At 33.0% G+C, this 26,066-nt stretch overlaps 1 protein-coding gene across 5 annotated transcripts in view; it reads left to right on the top strand.

Moving 5' to 3' along the window:
* The window catches only part of Ssbp2 (single stranded DNA binding protein 2), a 356,243-nt gene that overhangs the window by 117,940 nt on the left and 212,237 nt on the right, over positions 1-26,066 (top strand). For all 5 annotated transcript variants that reach the window (XM_047556868.1, XM_047556869.1, XM_047556870.1 and 2 more), the window contains exons 3-4: positions 2,178-2,239; positions 15,266-15,350. In XM_047556868.1, the coding sequence (XP_047412824.1) occupies positions 2,178-2,239; positions 15,266-15,350 (147 nt within the window). The remainder of the gene's footprint in view (positions 1-2,177; positions 2,240-15,265; positions 15,351-26,066) is intronic.

Below are 26,066 nucleotides of genomic sequence, written 5' to 3'. Positions count from 1 at the left end.
ATTAAAATAATATTAAGTGTATCAACAGAGAAAATATAATATGGGAAAATAACTAAACAGGTTTATAAAAGCAAGGGAATGCAGAATGTCTAAAGTCATATAAATCAATAATTGCCATAAGTAATCAGTAGGACTGGTGAATCAAAAGAAGTGTGGTTATCAAAAAATTAGAGCGAAAAACCTACAAAAGTTGAGTCTTAGACCTCTAAGGAAAGAGCTCTCTGGCTGCTGGTACATTATGAGCTCAGTAGGGCCTTGTGGAATTGGACTTTAGACCTTTGAGGAGAGGTGTTGTCTACCTGTGTTGGTGCTTCTGAGGAGGCATGAAAAGATGGGTTTTGGTTGTGATAGAAAAAGCTAAGAGTGGAACCAACTGTTGTCCACTGGAATGAATTGCTGGTGCTGGGGCAACGCTGACAGGAATAGCAAGGAATGGGAAGCACACCTCTTCTCTCTCCTATTTCCATTCTCCTTAAAAAGAGCCTCTCAGTTAATGGAACCTAGCAGGAAACCATTTAATGAAGGATTAAGGTAGTGACCCCAGCCTGAGCATCTCAGATTGTACAGGAAGATGGATTTGGAGTGGAGACAAGAGCCTAATAACCTGCATAGTGGGAAGAAAATTCAGGAAAATAATGGTGATGTATTCTCTCATGGACTAATTCAGTCTACAAATCTGTATATAAAAAGAGGACTCAGAAAAATAGAGCAAAGAATAATATGAAAATGATGAAAAACATTAAATTTACCTTTTTTTTGTTTTAAAATTTGTTCTAATTATACATGACAGGAGAATGCATTTTGGCACATTGTACACAAATGGAACATAACTTCTCATTCCTCTGGCTTTATATAGTACTGAGTCACATCTGAAGTGTAATCATACTGTGTATAGGGTAATAATGTCTGTCTACTTCTACGGTCTTTCCCATCCTCGCTGCCCCACCCCTCCCTCACTCCCCTCTGCACAATCCAAAGTTCCTTCATCCCTTCCTCCCCATTTATCAGTATCTGCTTATCAGAGAAAACATTCAACCTTTGGGTTTTTTGGATTGACTTATTTCACTTAGAATGATATTTTCTAGTTTCATCCATTTACCTGCAAATGCCATAATTTCATTCTTCCTTAAGGCTGAGTAATATTCCATTGTGTATATGTACTGCATTTTCTTTGTCCATTCATCTATTGAAGGGCATCTAGGTTGGTTCCATAATCTAACTATTGTGAATTGAGCTGCTATAAACATTCAAGTGGCTGCATCCCTATAGTAAGCTGATTTTTAGTCTTTTGGGTGTAAACTGAGGAGTTGAGATAGTGGGTCAAATGGTGGTTTCATTCCAAGTTTTCTGAGGAATCTCCATACTACTTTCCATAGTGATTGCACCAATTTGCAGTCCCACTAGCAATGTATGAGTGTACCTTTTCCCCCACATCCTCACCAACATTTACTATTGCTTGTATTCTTGATCATTGCCATTCTGACTGTAGTGAGATGAAATCTTAGTTTTGATTTGCATTTCTCTAATTGCTAGAGATGATGAACATTTTTTTCATGTTTGTTGATTTATTATATTTCTTCTGTGTAGTGTCTGTTTAGTTCCTTAGCACATTTATTGATTGGGTTATTTGTTTTTCTGGTGTTAAATTTTTTGAGTTCTTTATATATCCTGGAGATTAGTGTTCTATCTGAGGTGCACGTGGTTTTCTCCCATTCTGTAGGCTCTCCTTCATGTTATTATTTCCTTTGCTGAAAGAACCTTTTCAGTTTGAATCCATTTCATTTATTGATTCTTGATTTTACTTCTTACACTTTAGGCGTCTTGTTAAAGAAGTCAGGTCCTAAACCAACGTGATGAAGATTTGGGCCTACTTTTTTTTCTATTAGGTGTAGGGTCTCTGTTTGGTTATTTCATACTAGACAAAGGCTCCAAAAACATGCATTGGAGAAAAGACAGCCTATTCAACAAATGGTGCTGGGAAAACTGAAAATACATATGTAGAAAAATGAAATTAAATCTCTGTCTCTTACCTGCACAAAAATCAACCTAAAGTGGATCAGTGACTTCGGCACTAAAACAGAGGCCCTGTACCTTTTAAAATGGGAAAAATATTGCTTTGTAATATGTATGGAGAAAAGTATTAGGAAAGTATTTAATATCTCTTTTATTCATTTTAGATAAGATGGGAAAAAAACATCACATTGGGGGAACCACCAGGATTCTTACATTCTTGGTGGTGGTAAGTATCTTTTATTCCATTTTTACTACATTTATAATGCATTCCAGTAGGCTTTCACCATACTTGTTTATTATTGTATGCTTCGCTTTTAATTTTTACTTTCCAAAATTGTTATTTGAAAACAAGTACTTTTAAAATACAAAACTCAAAACCAGCATTAGTGTTTTTTGACTTAAATATGTTACTATTGAGTCAAGATGGAACTGAAACCACTATGTGGAATTTCCAACTGTAAGTATGATTATTGTATTTGTTTGTTAGGACTGCTGTAACAAAATATCAGAGAATGAATGGCTTAAGCAGAATCTGGAGGCCAGAAGTCTAAGATTAAGGTGCCAGAATAACTGGTTTTTAATGGGGGCCCTCTTTTTTGTCTTGTGTAAAGTCACCTTCTCACTATGTCTTTACATGGTAGGGGGAGAGAAAGAAAGCAAGTTTTTTGTATCTCTTCTTACAAGGGCACTAATCCCATAAGGAGGGCCTTACCTTTGTGACTACAATCAAATGTAATTATCTTCCAAACTCTCCAAAATACCATCACTTGGAGAGTTAGGACTTCAACATACAAATTTGGAGGAGATATATAATTCTGTCTATAGCAGATTTCCTTTCTTTACTTGCAGTGGCCAATGAGGATGATACTTTTCTTTTTTTTTTTGGGTGCTGGGGATCGAACCCAGGGCCTTGTGCTTGCAAGGCAAGCACTCTACCGACTGAGCTATCTCCCCAGCCCCAGGATGATACTTTTCTTGATTCTGTGCTCACTGACTAGCTATAAGGTTGCTGTTGGTAAAGTGGGCTATCAAACTGTCATAATGCTAGACCACTATATAGGTAATCGTGGAGCACCATTTCTGTTTCTTCTTTGAATCACTTCTCCTCTTGCGGGATTGGGAATGGGAGATAATAATTTGAATGGCCAATCCTATTCCAAAATAATAGCCATCCATCAAATGAAAAATTTTCAAGAACAGGACGGGAGTAAATTACAAATAAGCAGGTACTAAAATAAGTGTCTTGATTTTCTCAAGATGTAAAAGCATATTCATGAGAAATGGTTTGTGCTTAGCAGATCCTGAAATATTCAAATGGATTTTTGTTTATCGTTTGTCTTGAAGAATTACTTTCATATCTTTATTTTTTTTGTATTTCTGCCATATGGTAGTGATGCCTTTTAAGTTTTATTTATTCATGTGCTTTGAGCAAACTTCTCTTTGCAAACTTTGTAAAATTTATTTATTGCATACTATCAACAAATACTTATTGAGTGCCTTGTATGTACCAGATGCTATACCGGGTACTGTGGACACACCAGTGAGTAAAATGGATACACATCCTTCCCCTATTGTTGATGGGAATCTATTGGGGGAAAAAATAAATTGCTCAATAATCAGTGAGAAAGACATGTTTTATGTGCCATGTAGGCACATACCAAATACATTTCACCTGGAGGAGCTTTTATCTAAGCTAAGACCTTAAGTATAAAGAGTTATTCAGAGAGACATGGAGAGATAAAGAAGAGAAATTTTCTGGCTAGATCCTATGATGTTTGAGGAACTAGAGGGGTAGGTAGAGAGAGTATAGCATGTAGAAAGAGTGGAAAGAATTTCAGTGTGTTGGAAATTGAGGTGATAAGTGATTAAGGATGAGTCTGGAGAGGCAAACTGGGAGTTTAAATTTACTTATAAAGACAATCCACGTAGGTAAGTTTTCCAGCAGGAGAGTACTCATCTTAGAATAATATATCTTAGCAATACCATTGTAATTTTATAGAGTAGAAAATGAATGGAAGAGGAATCAGTCCAGAAGTAGAGAAGTATTTAGAAAACTCTTTCAGTGAGAAGAAAATGGTTGCCTGAGCTAGTGTATAATCAATGAGGAGCAAGAGAAGTGGAAGGATGTGGGGGATGTAAGTCTTGAAATAGCATTGTCAGGATTTGGTGAAGAGGTCAGCTTTGTGGGCATACTAGAAATACATGGCAGCTGGTTAGATGTGTCTGATATCTAAAAGAGAGAAAGATGGATAAATGGTATTGCCCATGAATGAGGAGAAAAACGGACTTTGTATAGAACACTTGCATCCTTAACATTTAAGAGATGATGAGGTGGAGTAAAGGAGACAGAAAATTCAGCTAAAGAGGTAGGAGGAAAATCAAGAAAGTGTAGCATGAGAGAAACCAACAATAAGGAGGGTTTTGAGAAAGAAGAAAAAAGTTCAAAAGTGTCAATTATTGCTGAAAGGTAGAATAATAATAAGAGTGAATACGTCCTTTCTGGATTTAGTGAAAAGACCTTTGGTGACTTGTGCAAAATGAGTAATGAGGGCTGGGGTTGTATGTCAATGGTAGAGTGCTTGTCTAGCATGTGTGAGGCACTGGGTTCCATCCTCAGTACCACATAAAAATAAATAAATAAAATAAAGATATTGTGTTCATCTACAACTAAAAATATTTTTTAAAACGAGGAATGAGCCAGGAAGCCATTGTTCCAGTTTGAGAAGTGACTGGGAAATTGGGAAGGTTGAAATGCTAGATATATTCAATTCATTTAAAGGTTCAGTTATGCTGAGGAATAAAGGAGTGATACATGGAGGAGTGTTGTAGATTCGAGAGGAAATTTTTTTCATTTTAGGTGGAAGAGACCTTAGCAAGTTTCGTGTTTACAAGGGGGAGACAGTTTAGAGGCTGAGGATACATGGAGATGGGATAATTAGTGATATGAACCCTCATGGGAGACCAGGAAAAAGGGGCATATAAAACACAAATGTTGGAAAGTGAAAGTAGGAGAGAACCATCTCTACAATTGTGGTGAGAGTAGGTATAGGAACGTTTGTGGGTACATGTAAGAAATTTGGTTCTTAATTCCAGTGGCTTTTGTTTTGTCTACAAAGTAGCATATGAGCATATCTGCTGAGGGCATTGAGGGTGATGGTGGTGAATTTTTAGGAGTGAATAATAATCTTAAAAAAACATTTAAAATAAATATTTATAACCCCATAGAGAGAGGAAGAGAGAGAGAGAGAGAAAGAGAGAACAAGCAAGCGATAGAGATAGATATGACTAGGAGCATGTGTAAAACATTGCCAAGCAGTGTTTAAGGCCTAGTTAATATTGGTATATATAAGTTCACTGAGGCACCAGTGTGTCCAGGTATGTACTTTTCTGTAGCAGCAATTGGTAGAGCATGGACACGTGAGGGCTTTGTAAGAATACATTTCCTCTATTAGAAGCATTTCCTGTTTAGTGCCTTGTACACTAATCTCTCAGAGTCTTCATTAAAAGAAGAAAACAAAAATTCTTTTCTAGTGCCATGTATATGGTTTACTTAATACATTATTTAATGCCATAATCTTCTTAATCTCCTGAAAGCATGCCTTACTAGGTCCTGTGGTGAATGGAACCACACTTGGTCAGTTGTGGTTGTGGGTTTCCCCTGTTTGTCTCACATACATATGGTAGAAACAGGTGCAGTCCTTTGGTTGAAAATTCTTCCTGTATTTGGAACAACAGTTCATTACAGTTAAGCATCATCATAGTGCTATTTTCCTGGGGTTTAGAACTGATTTCTTATATGATATTATTAAAGTCAAATTCTCATTTTTTTATAGTATGTTTTGATGATATCTAGATCTGGACTATAAATTCTTAACTGTTTTCTGAATGTCATTGAGTCTTTTCACCTGTTGATACCTTTATACTTTGTATGTTTCAAATTAGCTCCGTAAAGTGGCATAAAAAACATCTGAGACTTCTCTCTCTGTTGGACCAGGGTTAACAGTGAGAATTTTAAGTTTTCCATTATAGCATTAATTTTAATTCTTGAACCTATTTCTCTTTTACTACCTCTCTTGTAAATATAACCTATTCTCATACTATAGATGGTCAACAATAAATTACTGAATTTATAGATGGGTTATAATAAATTACAGATGCTTTTTGCATTTGCTTGACTAGCTTTTTTGTTATCAGTTGTCAAAAGGTTCATATCAAATCTGCTATTGCTTTTCCTTTTATGATGGGTCTTGGATTCAGGGGAGCCCTTCCTGTATGGCTCTGATGTTTGAAGTAACTATTTTTTACTTAGTTGGATATATCAAAAAATTCTAAATAATAAGAACACAAATATTTTCATACTATATGTTCTATTTAAATCTAGCAAATGTGCAGTATATAGGAACAGTATTTTAATGTTTTTAGTTTTCCTCCACAAAACTATTAATACACTCTTTGAGGTACCTACTTCGGCTATATAAACAAATGATTCTTAACAATTTTGAGGTCAGGGGCTCCTCTGAGAAATAATGAAAGCTATGGGTCCACTGTTCTAGAAAAATGCCCAAATCCTAAACTGTTTTGATCATTGTGTATAATGAAGCCATTACTACAGGTTCTAAATTCAGTAATGCTTGACCTTTTAACTCCCAACTCTTTAGAAATGGGCTTCATAATCTGTGACCTAGGTTAGGAATTCAGGACCATAATAAAGGTTGCCCTTTTTACATCTACCAGGAAAGCTATTGTTGCTGTTGAAGTCTAGATGATTAGGATGACATGTATTCTTCAGGAACTTACTGGTTGCTCAGTTGGTCAAACTGGGACTGTTGGACCAATTTTGTTACTTCTATTTTTCACAGGATATTTGAAATTGGAATTGTCCTATTATTTAAGCCTTCTTACTAAGTATTTACAAAGTGCAAAACTCTGCTGCTCTCAAGGCAATTAGTAGTAGAAGAGATAAACAATGAAAAGTACTATAATAGAAGTATATTCTAGTTATAAAACCAATACAAGAGCAGTTTTAAAAAGGGTTAGAAAAGGCTTCATAAAGTGAATCTAAGTGACATGAAAGCTGATAAGAAAAAGGTATTTTGGGTGAGGAGTAGCTAGTATAAAATCTCACAAGGAATTTGATCATGCACTCAAGGAATGACACTTTGAACCAATTGAACTATAGGTACAGTATTAGGAAAAATGGAATCTAAAGGTAGAGACAAAAGTAGGGGTCAGATTATGAAGTCCTTGGATACATCAAGGATTTTGGACTATAGGCCAGAGATTATAAAAAAGAGATTGTAAACAAGGTGTGTGGTGTGATTAGATTTGTACTTTTAGATACTCACTTGGCATCAACATAGAGATTGAATCAACATAGGATTAAAGAGGGTTGAGAACAGGTGGAGACCAGTTTACAAGGCATTTATAATTGTCTATTGGAAAGGTATTAAGGTGAAAGATCCCAGATAACAATGTCAAATAATTTAGAGGTGAACAAGGAGCTCCCAAGTTTTCAATTTGGTTGATGGGATAGATATTGAGGCTTTTCACTGAGTGAAGGAATATAGTGAATTTAACAGGCTTAGCTTTGGAGAAGACTCTTTTAACTTGAACAGGCTACATTTTGAGATATTCAGATAAAACTGCCCTACATAAAGCCAGAGATCTAGGTCTGTAACTCAGAAAGGGCTACACAATGGTTTGGAACTGACGAGCACAGATTGTACAGCAGATGAGGAGTTCATAGATGAAAATGCCCAGTGCAACAAAGAAGGGCAGGACCTGAGATGGAAATCTGGGAAAAATCAACATTTAAGCATGGCAGATAAAGATGAGTCTTAAGGAAAAGTGAATAGAGAGGAACATGAATAATCAGGAGAGAAAAAGGTATAGAACCAGAAAAGGAATTCCCAGAAGAGAACATTGATCAGTTAAACTCAAATTCCTCAGCAAGTGTAAATAATAAAAAAACAACAAACCAAAAATCTAAACGTTTTCCAGAATTGGAAAATAAGGTAAACTTTGGTTGTCTAAGGGAGAAGAGTATCAGAGGAGTGGTGAACATGAAATTTAGAAGGCTGGTATAATTCATATCTTTAGCTTCAGCATGTCCAAAAGTAGTCAAAGTGTGTGACAGAATGTGTAGTTTTCTCAGGATCCATGCAGAGCAGTACCTAATAGTTTTGTTTTAAAAATAGAATAGATTTGAATGAGCTGGTGGTCATGGCAGCACTACTTGGGAGGCTGGGGCCAGTTGCAAGTTTGAGGCCAGCCTGGGCAACTTAGCCAGACCCTGTCCCAAAATAAAAGTTTAAAAAGGTTGAAGATATAGCTCAGTGGTAGACTGTTTTCCTAGCTTGTGTGAGGCCCTGAGTTTAATCCGCAATACCCTGGGTGGAGGTGGGGTATAGAATAGATTTGAGCATGTGTACAGATTGAGAGGAAAAATCAATAAAAAGTATGGGAAGGGTTCAAGATGTAGGAGAGAGATATACATGTGCAAAGAAGGAGAATAAAATACAAAAGAAATGAGAACCAAATGCTTTGGACAGAAGGGGAATTTCTGCTTTTGGTGTAAAATAGAGGAAAGTAGATGATATCACTTACTGAAGCTTTTTCCTCTTCTTATTGATGTGATTTCCCTAATCACTTCTTTTTTCTTTTCTGGTTTGCACCTTACTCAGTGCTATAGAATTTCCCATGCTTCAGTTTGTTTCCTCTACCTGGATCAAATATCCTTTGAAAACTTACTTTCTATTTGTATTCGTCAATAAAAATTTCCAGCTCTTCCATAATTTAAAAACTAAAAATACCAAAAAACTTATTTCCTTTGAGGTTGATACTCTTTTCAACTTGTGGAATTAAAAAAAATATAGGCTTTCAAATCTTCCCATTTAAAGTTTAATTACAAAAACTTTGCCTCATTTTTATTTAATAACATAAAAATATAAAACATTTTAATATAACTTTAGGGACATGAATTAATACTATACATATACATATACATATATACACTATATACCATACTACTACATATAATATGTTTAATTGCAGAGAAAATAGTCTAATAAGTATGATTATCATGAGAATTCAGTTTCTTTCACCTGGCAGTTGAAGTCAAATCTTGTACTAAGCTTTCTAATGATTGAATAATTTCAGATATGGCTAATAATAACTAAATACCATATCAAAACAATAGTATTAAAGTTGGTCAGCTGGATCACTAGAATGTATAGTATTTATAGTTGGCCAACTGGTCCTTACTCTTCTTGTATGTTTTCCTTGAATAGGTTTTGTGTAGAATCAGAGTAAGAAGGGAAGAAAAGTGTTACCAAGAGAGAAAGCAAGGAATTGAGGTGAATAGACTATAGAGAAGAAAGCAATATTTATTCAGTGAGGTAAGGAAAAAAGGAGATATCTCTTTGTATTTATATAAAGCTATAAAATAGCAGATATTATTTTCTCCCTTTTTATATAAAGTAAGAAATTTCAGAAGAGGGTATTAGGGATTGAACCTAGAGGCACTTTGCTACTCAGCTTTATCCCAAGACCTTTATTTATTTATTTCTAAAATTTAAAGACAGGGTCTCACTTTGCTTAGAGCCTTACTAAGTTGCTGAGGCTGGCCTCAAAGTTGTAATCCTCCTGCCTCAACCTCTTGAGTTGATGGGAATACAGGTGTGCACCATCACACCTGGTTTAAAGAAATTAAGTTGTAACAGAACTATTTGTTCCAGGTCAAATTTAGAAAAACTGAAGTTTCCTGAATTGTAATCAGAACTCATCCCATGACAGATAGTATTTATTACTCACAGAGGTGAAGTCAGTGACCCACTATTATAAATACGACTTTTGTAGCATTTCCTTTTTGAGTAACATGAATGGCAGATTCCAGGAAGTGTATATAAAAAAGAGACTCAGAAAAGTTTTCTCTCCTGAGTTCTGTCTATATTGAGGCATCCATAGATCACTGGCAATTGCAAGTAAAGTAGGCTAGGGCTAGTGGTTGCTATAGGATACTCAGGAAATGAGTTAAAAGTCTGAGGGTCAAAGGTAGGATAACAGTGCTTGCTGTCCCATCTGGGACAAATTTTTTAATAGCTAATGCTGTTCAGATTTCCAGAGTTGTATAAATCTGTCTATAATCAGAATAAAGATCATTGAAATATGGACACTTAATACCATACTCAAATTTGAAGCAAAATAATGTAATTATTAGAAAGCTCAAGCCAGGATCTGTGGCACAGGTCTGTATTCTCAATTATACGCAGGAGGCAGAGACAGGATCAAAAGTTTGAGGCAACTTAGTGAGACCCTATCTCAAACTAAAATAAAAAAGAGTTAGAGATGTGCCAGGCTATTGGCAGTGCACACCTGTAATCCCAGCTACTTCCAGCAACTTGGGAACTGAGGCAGGAATGATCACAAGTCAAGGCCAGCCTCAGCAATTTAGCAAGATCCTGCCTTAAAATAAAATTTTAAAATGGGTTGGAGGTAAAGCTTAATAGTAAAGCACTTGCCTAGCATGTGTGAGACTTGGGTTCAAGACTCAGAACTGGGGAAAAAATATTCAAGCCCACTTGTATTTTTGACTCTGTAACTTTAGGCAAATTATTTAACTTTTCTCAGTCTCAGTTCCCTCATCTATAAAATGGGGATACTAATTAGGAAGATCAAATGCTAAATATATAATGCTTAATATATGATGCTTGAATTTTATACGTACTCAATACATGTTAACTATTTTTGGTCATACTTTAAAATATGAATGTATTGTTAATTCAGGAGGGTTGCAGACATTTGTGATAGTGGAACAAGATTTAATGCTTTCAGTTGAAAAAGTATTAAGGAGTTCTAAGGAATAACAGATGTACACATATGTGAAAATTGTGAAGGTGAAGAGCAGGTACATGCATATTTTAAACAAAACCACCTATGAATAAATGTTTTTCTTCAATAGAGATTGTGTTAGTCAATTTTCTATTACTGTAACGAATTCTTGAGGCAATCAACTTTAAAAGAGAAAAGATTTTTTTGACTCACAGTTTTGGAGGTCATTCAGTCCTTTTTGTTTTGGGCCTGCAGCAGCTCACCATACAGGAGCTCATGGTAGAGTAACCCTTTCACTTAATGATTGGGACCCAAAGGAAGGAGAAAGAGGAAGAGAAGTACTGGGATCCCTCTGTCCCCTTCAAGGACACACCCCCAATGACTGGAAAACCTGTTGATGAAGTCCACCTCTTAAAGTTACCACCACCTCTAAAATAGTACCACGCTGGAGATTAAGTCTTATGGGCCTTTGGAAGACATTCCAGATCCAAAGTATAGTAGGACTTTTGAGCAACTAATATTCACTGATGTATTTTGTGGCCAGTCAGAGAGAAATGACTTCCTTAGCCATTAAAACTTGAACTTAACAAAACATGGCTTGTTCCACAGAAAAATTGCCCTGTTCCACAGGGTTTTCATGTTTTAATTTTTAATTTTCAGGAAATCCTAGATCTGACTAGTGGCATAAAACATATAATCATATTAGCTTCCCATTTTATGGAACACATCTTGCATGTTTATTCACCCTTGTTAGACTTCCATTACAACCATTTTGCTTTCTATATTCCCTTGAGTTATGAATAGCTAGGTAAGTCACTTTTATTAACATCTTTGGGAATCAAAGGGAAAGCAGTGTTAGAATGAGACTAATCAATTTGTGAATGCTATGTTTTATGTTGACTTATGCAGGGATGATTTTAATAATAATTATATAAGACCAAAGATTTTAATAATTTGTAAATTTTGCTTCTCTTTTTGTTTTTGTTTGTAAAATGCAGATTTTTTACTTGTTTCCACTTAGGAATAAAGATGCTGTATAAATCTAAAGCATTTTGTGTGATGATGAATTCACTGCATTTCAAAGATAATATGTTGCTTTCGAGCTTAGTAAATGTAGGGATTAGAGGAATTGAGAAGCCCCTTTGTGAATCTGTGATTGAAGACAACAGTCTGTGTTTATGGAGATTCAGAAGTTTTTGCTCTTGGCCCTCTTAGGAGGCAAGGAACAAGTTGAGTGGTTTTTCAGAGTAGTTCACTAATATCAATAAAATCTCTCCAATGGAAAAATCAAGTTTTACTGTAAACCTACTAAAAAACTCAATTCTTCCTCTTGAGAAAGTCTGTATTTTCATGTGGTAATCATCACATTGTCATGATGTGAACTATAAGCATTTGTCCATAATATCTGTGAAACTTTAATGACTTAATGAAATGTAACTTCTTCATTTTGATGTTTTAGGCAGTTGAGCAATTTTTAGTTCAACTCATCATTGGTTTTGGATTCACAGTCATATATGTGCCATTGAATGTCTGTTTTTTTCTTGGATAGTATATGGCATAACATTATATAGACTAGGTATTTAATGCAAATTTGATATAGTATTAGAAGAAAAAATAGTTTATAGTTTTTTTTTTTTTAGTTCACAAAGCCTTCATAGGTTTTTAACCTGCTTATTTTTATAAAATACAAAATGAGATGTAAAAGGTAAGTGATTTTCTATTCTCCCACAAAGCCAAGCATGAATTAATTGTGGATTTTAGACTAAAATAATGTGCTTTGGTCTTTTGTTGTTATTGTTGATGTGATGTAGCTAATTGTTTTCAAATATTAGAATGATATTGTAGCAGTTATACTATATGGTGCGTATTACTGAGGTCAAACATGATTGAACTTTCTAGAAAAGACAAGATTTTGAAATATCGTTTCCACCTGTAAAACTTAGAGATAAGAACATACAGATGCTTATGAAATACATAAAACGTGTTTAAACATGAATGTCCTAGCACTAAAAATAAGTCTGTCCATATTTGATTTTTATTAATTTTATTCTTTAAGTTTCATGACATGTATCTTAAGATTATTATATACTTAATTACAAAACTCTTCTAATGAGTAGAGTTGTTTTTTTAAATTGAAGATTTGACTTGTTTGTATGAGTATTCTTTAATCTCCTTTTATCTTATACCTTACTGGTGAAGTCTGTATGGATCTTTGAACTGATGGAATAGAGATTGTGAATGCACAGAAAAGAATGTATACATGTCTTAGACATTACAAGAGGAGACCTAGAACAGGACTTGCAATGGATAAAGTTTTTAAAAGACAATTTCTTTACTTTTGTTAAAGAAGATAATATGTAAATAATATGGAGTTCTCAGAAATAAAACATATAAATTTATTATTTGTATTTTAGTAACTTGTTTTATTATCTCTAAATTTGAACTTGTAAACTTTTGACCTCTAACACTAATCTCATAAGGCAAACTTAAAAATAAAAGTAGAGCAATGTTAACATTCTAAAATGAATGTTTAATTATATATGTATAAATAATCATTTCTAATATTTAATAACTTTTACAACATACTCAATAAAAAATATTTTCCCTTGAGCTCATTGTTTAAGACAATCTTTTAGCAGTAATATATTCAAATAATTTCCAGGAGAGTTCTTTGGATACTTGCTAGAAAATTAAGGACCAAGAAGGGATATTAAACTGTTCCCTAATATTAGATATAATATTCTATTATTAATCTAAGTATAATTTAAAGGCTACATTAAAAAGTTTGGTTTTAAAAGCTTTGAAATTCCTTAGGAACATGAAAACAAGTAATTGCAATATAATATGATTCATAACACACTGATCCAAATAGAAGACTTTTAGCTGTACCCTTGAATATGTTTGAGTGTTAGCTCTTTTTCCTAGTAGGGCTGTTGGACACCAACTACAACTTTAACTTTCACCCTCTTAATAATATTGAAATTTACTTAAATTATTTTTCTCTTTAGTATCTTCTTTGTATGTCTGGATTTTTGTAGAAATTTAATAAAGAAAGAATGGATTTTCTTTCCATTTAATAGAAAAGGAAATAATGAAAGCATTAAAGGAAATTATGGCAGTACTCAAATTTTTCATTTTTCATCTTATTTTACTGAATTAATTGTAAACTTACTTTGAGTTATAATCTCTACCAAATATTTTCTCCTTATTGGAGGAGAGAGAGATCCAGACTAAATGAGTCTTCAGAGGTTGAGCAAATTTTAGATTCATTTTATCAAATTTCATTGCACTGTCATTACCTGAGCCCTTATTATAGGGACTTGCCTTAAAATACATGATTTTAAACTTTTTGCAAGCTAATTATAGTATTGATGATATTATTAATGAGAAGCTTATTATATGTCAGGCACTATGATTATGAGATTATGATATATAAATTAATCGTCTCAAAAATTCCACTTTAGAGGGGAGAAAATTGTGTTTCTGATCAGTTTAAACCCTTGCTTAAAGGCTCTCTTTTTTGGTGACCTGCAGAACTGGCTTCTTTCTCAGAAATTTTCTACTCTGATACTTTTGCTCTTGACCACTTGGCTTACCCTACTTTTCACTTCTATAGAATTGGAAATGTGAAATAAAAATAATTTTATTGATTATTATAATTGCCTTTATTTATGACCAATACTTCAAAGCATTTGCTTTCCTGATTTTTGAATCCCTTGCTCATGCTTATTGTTAATTTGATAGATGGAAGGATGATCAGAGCCTTGTGTTTTGTAAGAAGCAGAACCTTTTTTGAAATGAGAAAAAGAAAAGAAGTTAGAATGAATCATTTTATTTTCAAAATTACTAACTACTTTGTTAATTTCAAGGAAAAGAAGAGGCTATTTTAAGAAAATATATTTGTTTGACCAATGTACTTTAATGGTCAGAGTATTGATCTATGAGTTGGAGAAGAATATTATCTTGGAAAAAATTAATGAACCACTTTATTCCTTAATTAAATTAGGGTATTACTGTTTCCATTTCCAATTTCATGAGAAAATTGAAAAATATTATATTTACCTCAGTCAAGTATAATTTAATAACCAATTGTAAGAATGAAAGTTTTTTAATTTTTTTTTTTTTTTTTTGCAAGGAACTGAGTTTAATCCCTAGTACCGCTAGGGGTGGGAGTGGGGGTGGCTGATGTAAAATAATTTTATCCCTATAGAAAAATCTTATTTAGCATTTCTGAAAGGTGGTTACATGTTACCTGATTATTATATGAAATGCTTTTGCCTGAATTCAAATCTTAGAAAGAAATACTTGTCATGAATAAAAAAAAAATTTATATGAGGAATAATATGTCTTATACTTTTGGAATTTTGATTTCTCATATTAGTGTTACATGATTTTCTTAATGTTACCATAATTACTTTTTTAGTGTATTTTGGGATCTCTACTGTGCAGCTCCAGAGAGACGGGAAACATGTGAACACTCAAGCGAAGCAAAAGCCTTCCATGATTATGTAAGTGAAAATGAGCTTTACAAACTTATATTGTCAATTTCCTTTTAAACCCAAATGTTTAGGGTCATCTATTATTTTGTCTTGGCACTTAAGAAATTCTTTTTTTTTTCCTTGAAAAATAGGCTTATAATTTAAAAATGAAATACAAAGGTATACTTGAGACGTGTTGAAGCTTAGGATAAAGAGTAGGCCTAACTGCTAGCCGTGAAAGGTATTTCTTATTGTTAAGCATGTCTGATTTGTAAAGTATCAGATTTATAAAAATGAAATGGTAATTCTTTATCCTCCAAAGAAATGTATGGTAGGATTTCTGTAAATGATTACTTCTCTTTTGCATACAATTTTTAAATACACACACACACACACACACACACACACACACATTTTATTCTCTTTTTGCAAAAAAAGACTGTTCCTGCCACTGAATTCAATTCCCCAAATAAAATTTATCATGGATTAAAGGAAATATCAAACAAGAAAGCAGAAGATTCCAGATAAAAATAAAAATGTGATTTAAAAAAAATTCTTGAGGAATGTCAGATAATAATTTTAGAAAGTTGATTATATCAGGAAGTAGAATGGTGGAAAAAGAAAGGAAAACAACATGGAGAATTTTCTGTAGGGAAAAATTGCATGTATGAATGAGGAAATGGTAATGCAGAGGGACTGGGAAAACACTGTTTATAGAGTAGACCATAAAAGAAGGACAGATTGAATTTGGGATGAAGGAATTTAGTTCTCTTTTTTAGAAGTAGAATTGGGGTGGGGACCTGGGGAAATATCTGATAGCAAGCATCTATAACTTAACTAGAGGGATACTTGTCTAGTTGGCAGAAGGAAGCATCATTTTGTGCAAAAATCCTTAAAAATCAGAACTAGGTCTCAAAAAAAAAAAAAAAAAAAGACTTTGTTCTTCTAAAGGAAATAATTCAGTCTTAGACCTAAGAGTTGAATTGGCTAGAAGAACTATAACCCTCCAAAGTAGCAGGGGGGCAAGTATGCAGATTTAAGAGGAATGAAAATCTTGGGCACCTGGCAGGGACTGTGTCGTTCTTTAAATCTGTACTAACTTAATTGCTTGTGATTACCTCATCTGATATTGGTTGTACTTATAAGCTTGACATGTACTAAACAGTAGCTCTTGGGCATAAGGCATATGAAAGGGATTCTACTGCACGTAAAGAAAAAGTAGGAAATAGATAAGTCAGGGCCCAGTGTTTATCTGTACAATGTTATTTTGCTTTTCTTGCTCTAAGGTGATGGCAGAAAGTAAAGCAGGGACCCAACCATGAGGAGTATAAGGAATTTGGATTGAGTGGTGTCCCCCATCTCATCTATTCCTTAGACTAAGAAACATATGCCTACTAGATTTGGCTCATCAGTCAGTCAGTCATGGGAGGAGTTGTTTTTTAACATACCTACTAATTTTAACAGTTGTGTGATAAATAGTATCAGTGTTCTACTTTTAAAAGAGGCATAATATTTGACAATGTACAATTTAATAAATTAATTATATAAATATTTTCTCAAAATTCCTTTGTGTAGAAAGATAAATCTTGCTTTTCACTATGGAGATCTTATGGGGGATATTGAACTAATTTAGTAGCTTTTTCTAGAAATAGATAAATTATAACATTGTCATGATCAATTTCATCTTCATCATTATCATCTTTGCATTCAAAAGTCATTTTCAAAATTTCAAACAGTATTCATACTTAAAATTTCATCTTCATTATTATCATCTTTGCATTCAAAAGTCATTTTCAAAATTTCAAACAGTATTCATACTTATTAGGTTTAGAAATTCACTTAATCTTTTGAAGTTTTTGAAAATGAACATTGGCCAAAGGTAGGTGTGAAATTGAGTAGAATTTAAAGTAAGAACAACTTTTTACCTTGCAATTTGGTCCTAGAAAAGTAAAGTTTAGAAAAAATTTAGTATTAGATTTTATAGCACAGTATGAGTATTAGCACAGTTTATGAAGTATTTAATTTTACATTTTTAGTTTTAAGAGATTCAATTTATTCTTAGATGGCATTTTTATGAAATCTTCTAGCCAACTTCTTTCCAGTAGTAATATATTCCTGATTTTCAAAATCAGGGATTGGTAAAAAGATAAAGTTTGACTTACATAACCTTATATCAAAATTGTTTTTTTAGAAATACACTTATTTCTATAGTTCACTTTCATGCTAATTTTCATGAAGATTTCCTAAATTATGAATAGTAAATAATATTTCAAAATGAGCAATATAATATATAAATATAGAAGTTTTAAAATCCTGGGGAAGAAAATGGGAAAGATATAGGAACAAGCAATATGATTTTGGTAAAATTTTAGAATATTATATTCCTGCACTAGAGTTCATTTTGGAATGTATCTAAAAGGGTAACTAATATGTTTACCTACTGAATTTTAAGGTAGTTCTCAAGAAAGCATTCTGAAAAATATTTCCTTTAATAGCTGTGTTCTTCAGAATAGAAGAATACCTATTGCATGTATAAATCCTGATATGTTTCAAAAGGATTTCCTGAAATTTAGTCTTGTTATTTTAGTTACCTCTTACCTAAATTAGGGCCCAGGACATAGTGTTTATCTATATGACTGATTACATAATGAAAAATTAAATTTTTTAAAGATATGTTGGGGACAAAATGAGGTAAATAATGAGTAATCCTTTTCATTAAAAATAGGCTAAAATGCTGAAGTGACTATTTTTGAATATTTGGATTATGTATGATTTTTATTTTTTCTACATATTTATATAATTTCTAAATCATTAATATTTTATATCTAGAAAAGTTACTTTAAAACAGATTGTGTTTCATCTTTTGATGAGTTCTTCTCTTGAAATTAGAAAATAAAAACTTAGAAAAATAAAATTTAAATTGTAAAGTGGTCATATATTTTTACTATAACCGTGTTATATACATAGACATTTAGCTTTTCTCATGAAAGACATTTGTGTTTTTTAGCAGGTGTACATACTGAGAGATATTTATAAACTAAGTAGATAAATTTTTAACTATCTTTTATTTTTAATCACTTTGTTGAAGTGTTATTGACTTACAAAAAGCTATAGATAAGTAATATAAATATAATTTGATATGTTTGGCAATACGTATACAGCTATGCCACCATCCACACAGTCAATGCCATAAACTTATCAGTCATCTTCAAAAGTTTTCTCCACCCCTAATTTTTGTTTGGTTTTTCCTTTTGCAGTAAGGGTACTTAACATACAATAAATTCTTTCAGTGAATTTTTAAGTATACAATACAATATTGTTAATCATATGCCCAATGTTGTATACTAGATGTACAGAACTAATTTATATTATATGACTTCGTACATTTGGGCCAGTACCTCTTCCTTTCTCCCTCTTCTCAGTTCATGGCAAACCACCACCATACTTTCTGGGTTTGATTTTTTTAGATTCTACATAAAACTAAGGTCATACAGTATTTCTCCTTCTGTGACTGGCTTCTTTAGCTTAACATGTCTTCTAGTTTCATTCATGTTATTGCAAATGGCAGGATTTGCTTTCTTTTCAAGTCTGAATATTATTCTATTGTGTACACATACTACATTTTTTTTTTTAGTGATTTATCCATCCATAGATGCTTAGGTTGATTCTCTATTGGCTATTATGAATGATCTGCAGTGGACATTGGATATTTCTTGGATATTCAGTTTCTTTGAATATATACCTAGAATTGGGATTGCTAGATCAAATGGTAAATCTATTTTTAGTTTTTCAAGAAATCGTCACACTGTTTTTCATAGTGGTTGCACCAATTTACATTTATGCCAGTAGTGTACAGGGTTCCCTTTTCTCCACATCCTCACCAAAACATATCCTTCATTCTATAGTTTTTAATGTTGTTTTTGTAATTATAATTCCAGAAACATATTTGGTTTTGGACTTTTTAATTTTTTAAAATTTATTGGTTATTTTTAGTTATCATTACAGCAGAATCTGTTTTGATAAAATTATATAAGCATGGAATACATATTATTCTAGTTAGGATCCCATTCTTATAGATGTATATGATGGTGGGATTCACTGTGTTTTTTCATATGTGTACAGGAAAATTATGTCAGATTCATTCCACTGCATTTTCTTTTCCTATCCTCACTCCTTCCCTTCCATTCCCCATTGTCTAATCTTCTGAACTTCTATTCTTTCCCTCATCCCCTCTCCTTATTGTGGGTTAGCTTCCACATATCAAGAGAAAACATTCAAGCTTTGACTTTTTGGAACTGGCTTATTTCACTCAGCATAATAGTCTCCATATCCATTCATCTGCTGGCAGATGTAATTAAGTCATTCTTCTTTATGGCTGAGTAATACTTCAGAGTGTGTGTGTGTGTGTGTGTGTGTGTGTGTGTGTGTGTATCACATTTTCTTTATCCATTATCTGCTGATGAGCATCTGAGCTGGTTCCATGACTTGGCTGTTGTGAATTGAGCTGCTATAAACATTGATATGGCTGTGTCACTGTAGTATGCTGATTTTAAACTTTTGGATCTATACCAAGGAATGGGATAGCTGGGTCAAATGGTGGTTCCATTCCAGATTTTCTGAGGAATGTCCATACTGTTTTCCAGAGTGGTTGCACCAATTTGCAGTCCTACCAGCAATGTATGAGTATACCTTTTTTCCCACATTCTCACAATATTTATTTTTATTTATATTCTTGATAATCATTATTCTGACTTGAGTGAGATAGAATCTCAATTTAGTTTTTATTTGCATTTCTCTAATTGTTAGAGATGTTGAACCTTTTTTTATATATTTGTTGACCATTTGTATTCTTTACTGAACATTGCCTCTTAGAGTATGGATTTTTGTTATTTTATCATTTGCCAAATGATCATACATGCAGTATTAATATCTTTTTCCTAAAAAAATCATCCTATGCACAGTTACTATGAAAAAAAGAGAAAACTTTTAAGATGAGTGAGACCTTAGTCTTGCATTTGTATTTCAAAATAAAAGAAGTTAAATATTTGTTATCAATATGCAATGCTAAGTATAAATTAAATGTGCCTAGAAATAAACAGTTAATAGTGTATAGGAATGCACTTTTGAATGGCAGAGCTATGAAATTCACAATGAAATGATTATAACTCAGGGTAATGGTTACTTTTGATGGTGGGGAGGAAAATATGATTGGGTTGACCTCATAGAAAGGACTTCTGAGATGGGTGACAAAGTTCTAGTTTTGTTGACTGTGATGTAGTTATGGGTTTGTTTGCTTTATATATTTCATATTGCCCTAAGTATACTTTGCATAGCTTTCTATATTTTTTATTTACAATAGCAATTTAAAAAACACATTTAAAGTAATTAACTTTAGAAAAACAACATACACAGTAGTTTTTAATGTGTTTCCAGGTATTGCTGTGATTCATCTTTGAGAACTGGTCACAGAAAAATCTAGGAATGATCTCTAAATAAATCTTGGTGTGTTTCTTTTCTGCTGTGACATGTGTTATAAAGTATATCTGTCTGTTGGTTTCTAGAGGTGAATGGAGAATAAGATAGGAAATATTGGAGGAAAGTTTAATAATTTGGAGTTCATTCTACAAAAGAAGAGACTTTATGGTATTTATATTGTCACATGGCTGGGAAAGAGACTTGGTCCTTTTTTATGCTGAGTTAAATAGGTTCATCTGAATTATAAATTATTATTATGTATTATTATTAAAAAACAAAACCATCATATCAAGTGATTAAAATGAATTCCTATTTACTTGTGAAATATGTTGGACTAGATTTTATTTTTTCTCCTTTTGTGTGTTTTTCTACTTTACTCTGAAATCATAAGCAATGTTTTTATTTGGGATTAATGTTTTTCTAATTTTTTTCTACTACAACTTAACATGGAATTGTCTTTTTATTTTTATTTTTTTGATAGGCATATCCTGTTTTAAAAATGCTTCAATTAGTGCATTATAGTTCTACATAACATTCAGGTTCATTTTGACATAATCATGTATGTATGTCATATAATTTGCTCTATCTCAGCCCCCATTACTTCTTTCTGTCCCTTCTTCCCTTCCCCAACTCCCCTTCTTCTACTCTGCTGGTATTCCTTTCTTTTTTATTTCCAAAATATTTAAGAAAAGTATCAAAATATACTACTAAATGTTTAATGAAAAATAAATACAGCAATTGTGATTTTAGTTCTCTGGTGTGATGGAAGATTGCTTACTTGTCTTAAAGCAAAGATGGAACAAAAATACATTTACTGCTTTAATGTGATGGTATGAAATCAACTTATTCTAATGAGCTCTTTGAGAGTAGGGATTTAGATTTCTTCTGCCTCAGGGTTTGTCAAATAATAGATGTTTAAAAATATTAATAGGATGTAGTATCTGTTAGTCGGGAAACTGGAAATGTTTAAAATTTCTGAAATGTTTGGGTAAACTGATAAACTTGAGTCATAATTATTGATAACAAGTGGCTGACTTGTGTACTCTGGCCTAAAAAGTGTAACATCTAGAAAGGATTATGTTACCAGTTATAATTAATGGGATATACTTTTAAAATGATATATAAATTATTGTGGTATTATATAAATTAAATAGTATATGCATGTTTTAAGGATATCTCATGAGGATTTTTACAGAAAATCAAATATAGGTATACCTTGGAGGTATTATGGATTCAATTCCAGAACACCACAATAAACCAATACCTCAATAAAGCAAGTAACATAAATATTTTGGTTTCCCAGTGCACATAAAAGTTCATTCATACTATACTGTAGTCTATTAAATGTGCAATAGCATTATATCTAAAAATGCACATACCTTAATTTAAAAATACTTTGCTAAAAATTGCTAATGATAAGCTGGTGGGGAAAACAGCAGCAATAGCCTGGCCCAGTGAAGAATTGCAACAAACCTTCAATTAGTACCTCACAGTATCTGTGAAGTACAATATAATGAAGTACAATAAAGGGAGGAATGTCTGTTATTTTAGGAAAACATCTTTAGAATCTACTCCAGAGAGTTAGGTGCTCCATTTGCTATAAATCTTGGAACATCTCATGCGTATACCTTGTATGGTCATCTCTAAATATTAGATGTGTCTTTAATGTCCCTGTATATTAGATTTTTGTAATGGGATATTTTCTCAAATTATTTGTGGGAATAGATTTTGTCTTATTTATCATTATACCCCTTGTATCAGCAATATGCTTGACATGAGATGTTCAAATGTACATTTGCTTTATATATATAAATGAATCATTAAAGAAAATATTATTAAATAAACATTTACCATTTTCTATTTTAATAACTGGATGTGTAGTTTCAGGAAGGTCATTTAATATTATTTTTCTTCCTTTTGTATTTCAGTACTCATTTAGATAAGACAGCAGCATATAAAGGTATAATACATGAATCAAAGCAAATAAAAAGGCTTTATATCTTGAGCAGCATCACTGGGGAATATAACAAAAAACAAGATGGATATAGTCCCTGTCCTCAAGGTTTATTCCCATGTGGGAAAAGAGACCTTTCCTCAAGAAGTCTAAAATAATATATAGTAAAGTCCATGTAAAAATACAATATAGTCTTATATTGTTTCATTAGTCGATTTATACTTATGTAAGAATATGGACCAAGACCAAAGTACATTTACCTTTTGATACGTGTTTAGATTTTGGTACATAGTAGGCATTTAGTATATGCACAGATAAATAAATGGTGTCACTTTAAGTCCTAATAATCCTGAATAATCCATGTATATTAGAACTCTTACTCAATTATAAACAAAGTTGTATCTGAAATCCAGTAAGATAGTAAAAATTTTATAGGCATATGCTAATGTTTATCAATCAGTGTATGGGCTATTATTCACTTGAACAATTAGGAACATTATGACCATTTTTTGCCTCTCATTTTCTGCCATATGGTTTCTACTCTTATTTTAATTTCCTATAGGATCCAGTTTAATTTCTTCTGCCTTACATAAACCTTACAACCATCTTATATTCTCTCTAGCATGAGGTAAGTTTATTTTTGTTTTTGTTTGTTTGTTTTTATGCAAGCAATTTTGATTCATCCACTTTACCTGTGGTGTGTGCGCCTCTATTTCTAGTTTGTCATTTTGGCCTTAGATTGCTTCTTGTTGTCTTCTAAATACTACTAATGACTGTATCAGTTCTATCTTCCCTATTTCTTTGGATTCTGAGATATACCCAGGGCATTTTGCTATTTCCATCATCTAGTGGGAAACATGAATAAAAGGAGGTGATTGAGGAAACTATAAAGCATCGTGTAAGAATTCCACTTCATTTCAGTCTTTTACAGCATGATTTATAGCATTTTGTAGACATTATGAAATACATAAAGAAATAAATGAAGAAACTAATGTAGAAAAGAGATACAGAAAAGAATGACTTTATTTATAATTTGTTTTATTATAAAGAGTTATATATTTCTTCAAAGTATGATCGCCCACCGCCCGCAGGGACAATCACAACGCTTACGCTCTTCTTGAGCACAGGAACCAAAAGGCAGCTTTATTCCACAAGTCTCAGACTTATATTGAGAACATCAGCCTATCAGAGAGTAGACTACCAGGAAAGTCAGCCTATCAAGGAATAGTCTCCAGGCAGATACCAGGATCGCCTCACGTACAACAGCCAACCAGAGTTACTTCCTAAAACTTGTTTACGAGTGCAGCTATGTCTGGCAAGCTGCCAGGTGCCATCTTAGAGATCAGGCCAGGTGCGGCTCTGGGGCCCTCAGAGCCCGCCCCTGACCTCAAAGTACAATTTAATGTTTTCATTAGTACATTATAGGTATATATAATAGTCCCTAGTACCTCCTCCATCCCTTCCCTCCCACCCCTCTGTACCATTCCCACTCCTCAACTCTATCGGCCTTCCCCCCATATATTAATTGCTTTTATAAATTGATACTTCATGTATACATAGAGGTGGAATTTGCCATGGTACATTCACACATGCATACAGCATAATTTGGTCAATCTTACTCTGCTGTTATTCCCCCTTTCCACATCCCCATAGCCCTCTTCTCCCTTCCTCTGATCTCCCTTCCATATCCATGGTGTCTCCACCTATTATTTTTCTCCTATTTTGCTCTTTTTTCTGCATATGAGAGAAAAATTTGACCCTTGACTTTCTGAGTCTGAATTATTTCACTCAACATGATGTTCTTCAGTTCCATCCATTTACCAGCAGATGCCATAATTTCATCCTTCTTTATAGCTGAGTAAAACCCCATTGCATATATATACCACATTTTCTTGATCCATTTATCTGTTGATGGGCATCTGAGCAGGATCCATGACTTGGCTGTTGTGAATTGTGCTATCCTAAACATTGATGTACTATATCACTATAGTATGCTAATTTTAGGGGTTTTTTTTTTATACATAACAAAGGATTAGGATAACTGGGTCACCTGGTGGTTTCATTCCTAGTTTTTTGAGGAATCTCCAAACAACTTCCCAGAGTGGTTGTACTAATTTCCAGTCCCACCAATGTATGAGTGAACCCCTTTCCCCACATCCTCACCAGCATTTATTATTATTTGTGTTCTTCATGATTGCTGTTCTAACTGAAGTGAGATGCATCTCAGTGTAGTTTTGATTTGCACTTTCCTGATTGCTAGAGATGTTGAACATTTTTTCACACATTTGTTCCTCTTTTGTGTTTCTTCCTTGGAGAAATGTAATGTCTATTTAGTTCCTTGGTCCATTTCTTGATTGATTTATTATTATTTTGTTTTTTAAGTGTCAAGTTTTTTGAGTTCTTTATGTATTGTAGATATTAAACCCCTGCAGCTGGGAAAGATTTTCTGCCACCTGTAGGCTATTTATGCTCTTTTTATCCTTTGCTATGCAGAAACATTTAAATTTGATGCTGCCCTATTTATTGATTCTTGGTTTTATTTTTTGAGCTTTAGGGGTCTTGTTAAGGAAGTTGGTGTCTGTGCCACTGTGTTGGGAGTGTTGACTCTGTTTGCTCCTAACATTTAGAAAGCTTCTGATCTAATTCCTAGGTCTTTGATCCACTTTGAGTTGACTTTTGTGCAGGTTGAAAGATAAACTATTTTTGTTCTTCTCTGTATGGATATCCAATTTTCCAATTTTCCAATGTGTTAAAATGGGTGTCTTTTCTCCATTTTTTTTCCAATTCTGAGGTCTTTAATTTTTTTCTTCAGTGTTCTATAATTTTCATTGTAGAGATTTTTCACTTCCTGGTTAAATTTATTCCCAAATATTTTGAAGCTATTATAAACAGAATAATTTTCCTGATTTATTTCTCAACAGGTTCATTATTGGAATATAGAAAAGCTACTGATTTATGAATGTTGATTTTGTACCTGCTGAATTCATTAATCAGGTCTAAAAGTCTTCTGCTGAAGTTTTTTTTTTGGAGGGATAGGGAGACTTCTAGATATAGGATCATGTCATCTGCAAACAGAGATAATTTTATTTCTTTTTTTTTTCCTATTTGTATCCCTTTAATTTCTTTCTGTTGCTTGATTGCTCTGGCTAGAGTTTCAGAAACTATATTGAATATGAGTGGTGAGAGAGTACATCTTGTCTTGTTCATAATTTTCAAAGAAATGCTTTAATTTTTTCTCCATTCAGTTTATTTTGACTTTGTGTTTGTCTTATATAGCCTTTAAAATGTTAAGGTAAGTTCCTTATACCCCTAGTTTC

This window comes from Sciurus carolinensis, chromosome 6, assembly GCF_902686445.1.
Source record: "Sciurus carolinensis chromosome 6, mSciCar1.2, whole genome shotgun sequence".
Classification (NCBI taxonomy): Eukaryota; Metazoa; Chordata; class Mammalia; order Rodentia; family Sciuridae; genus Sciurus; species Sciurus carolinensis.
This window is presented reverse-complemented; position numbering and strand designations above follow the sequence as displayed.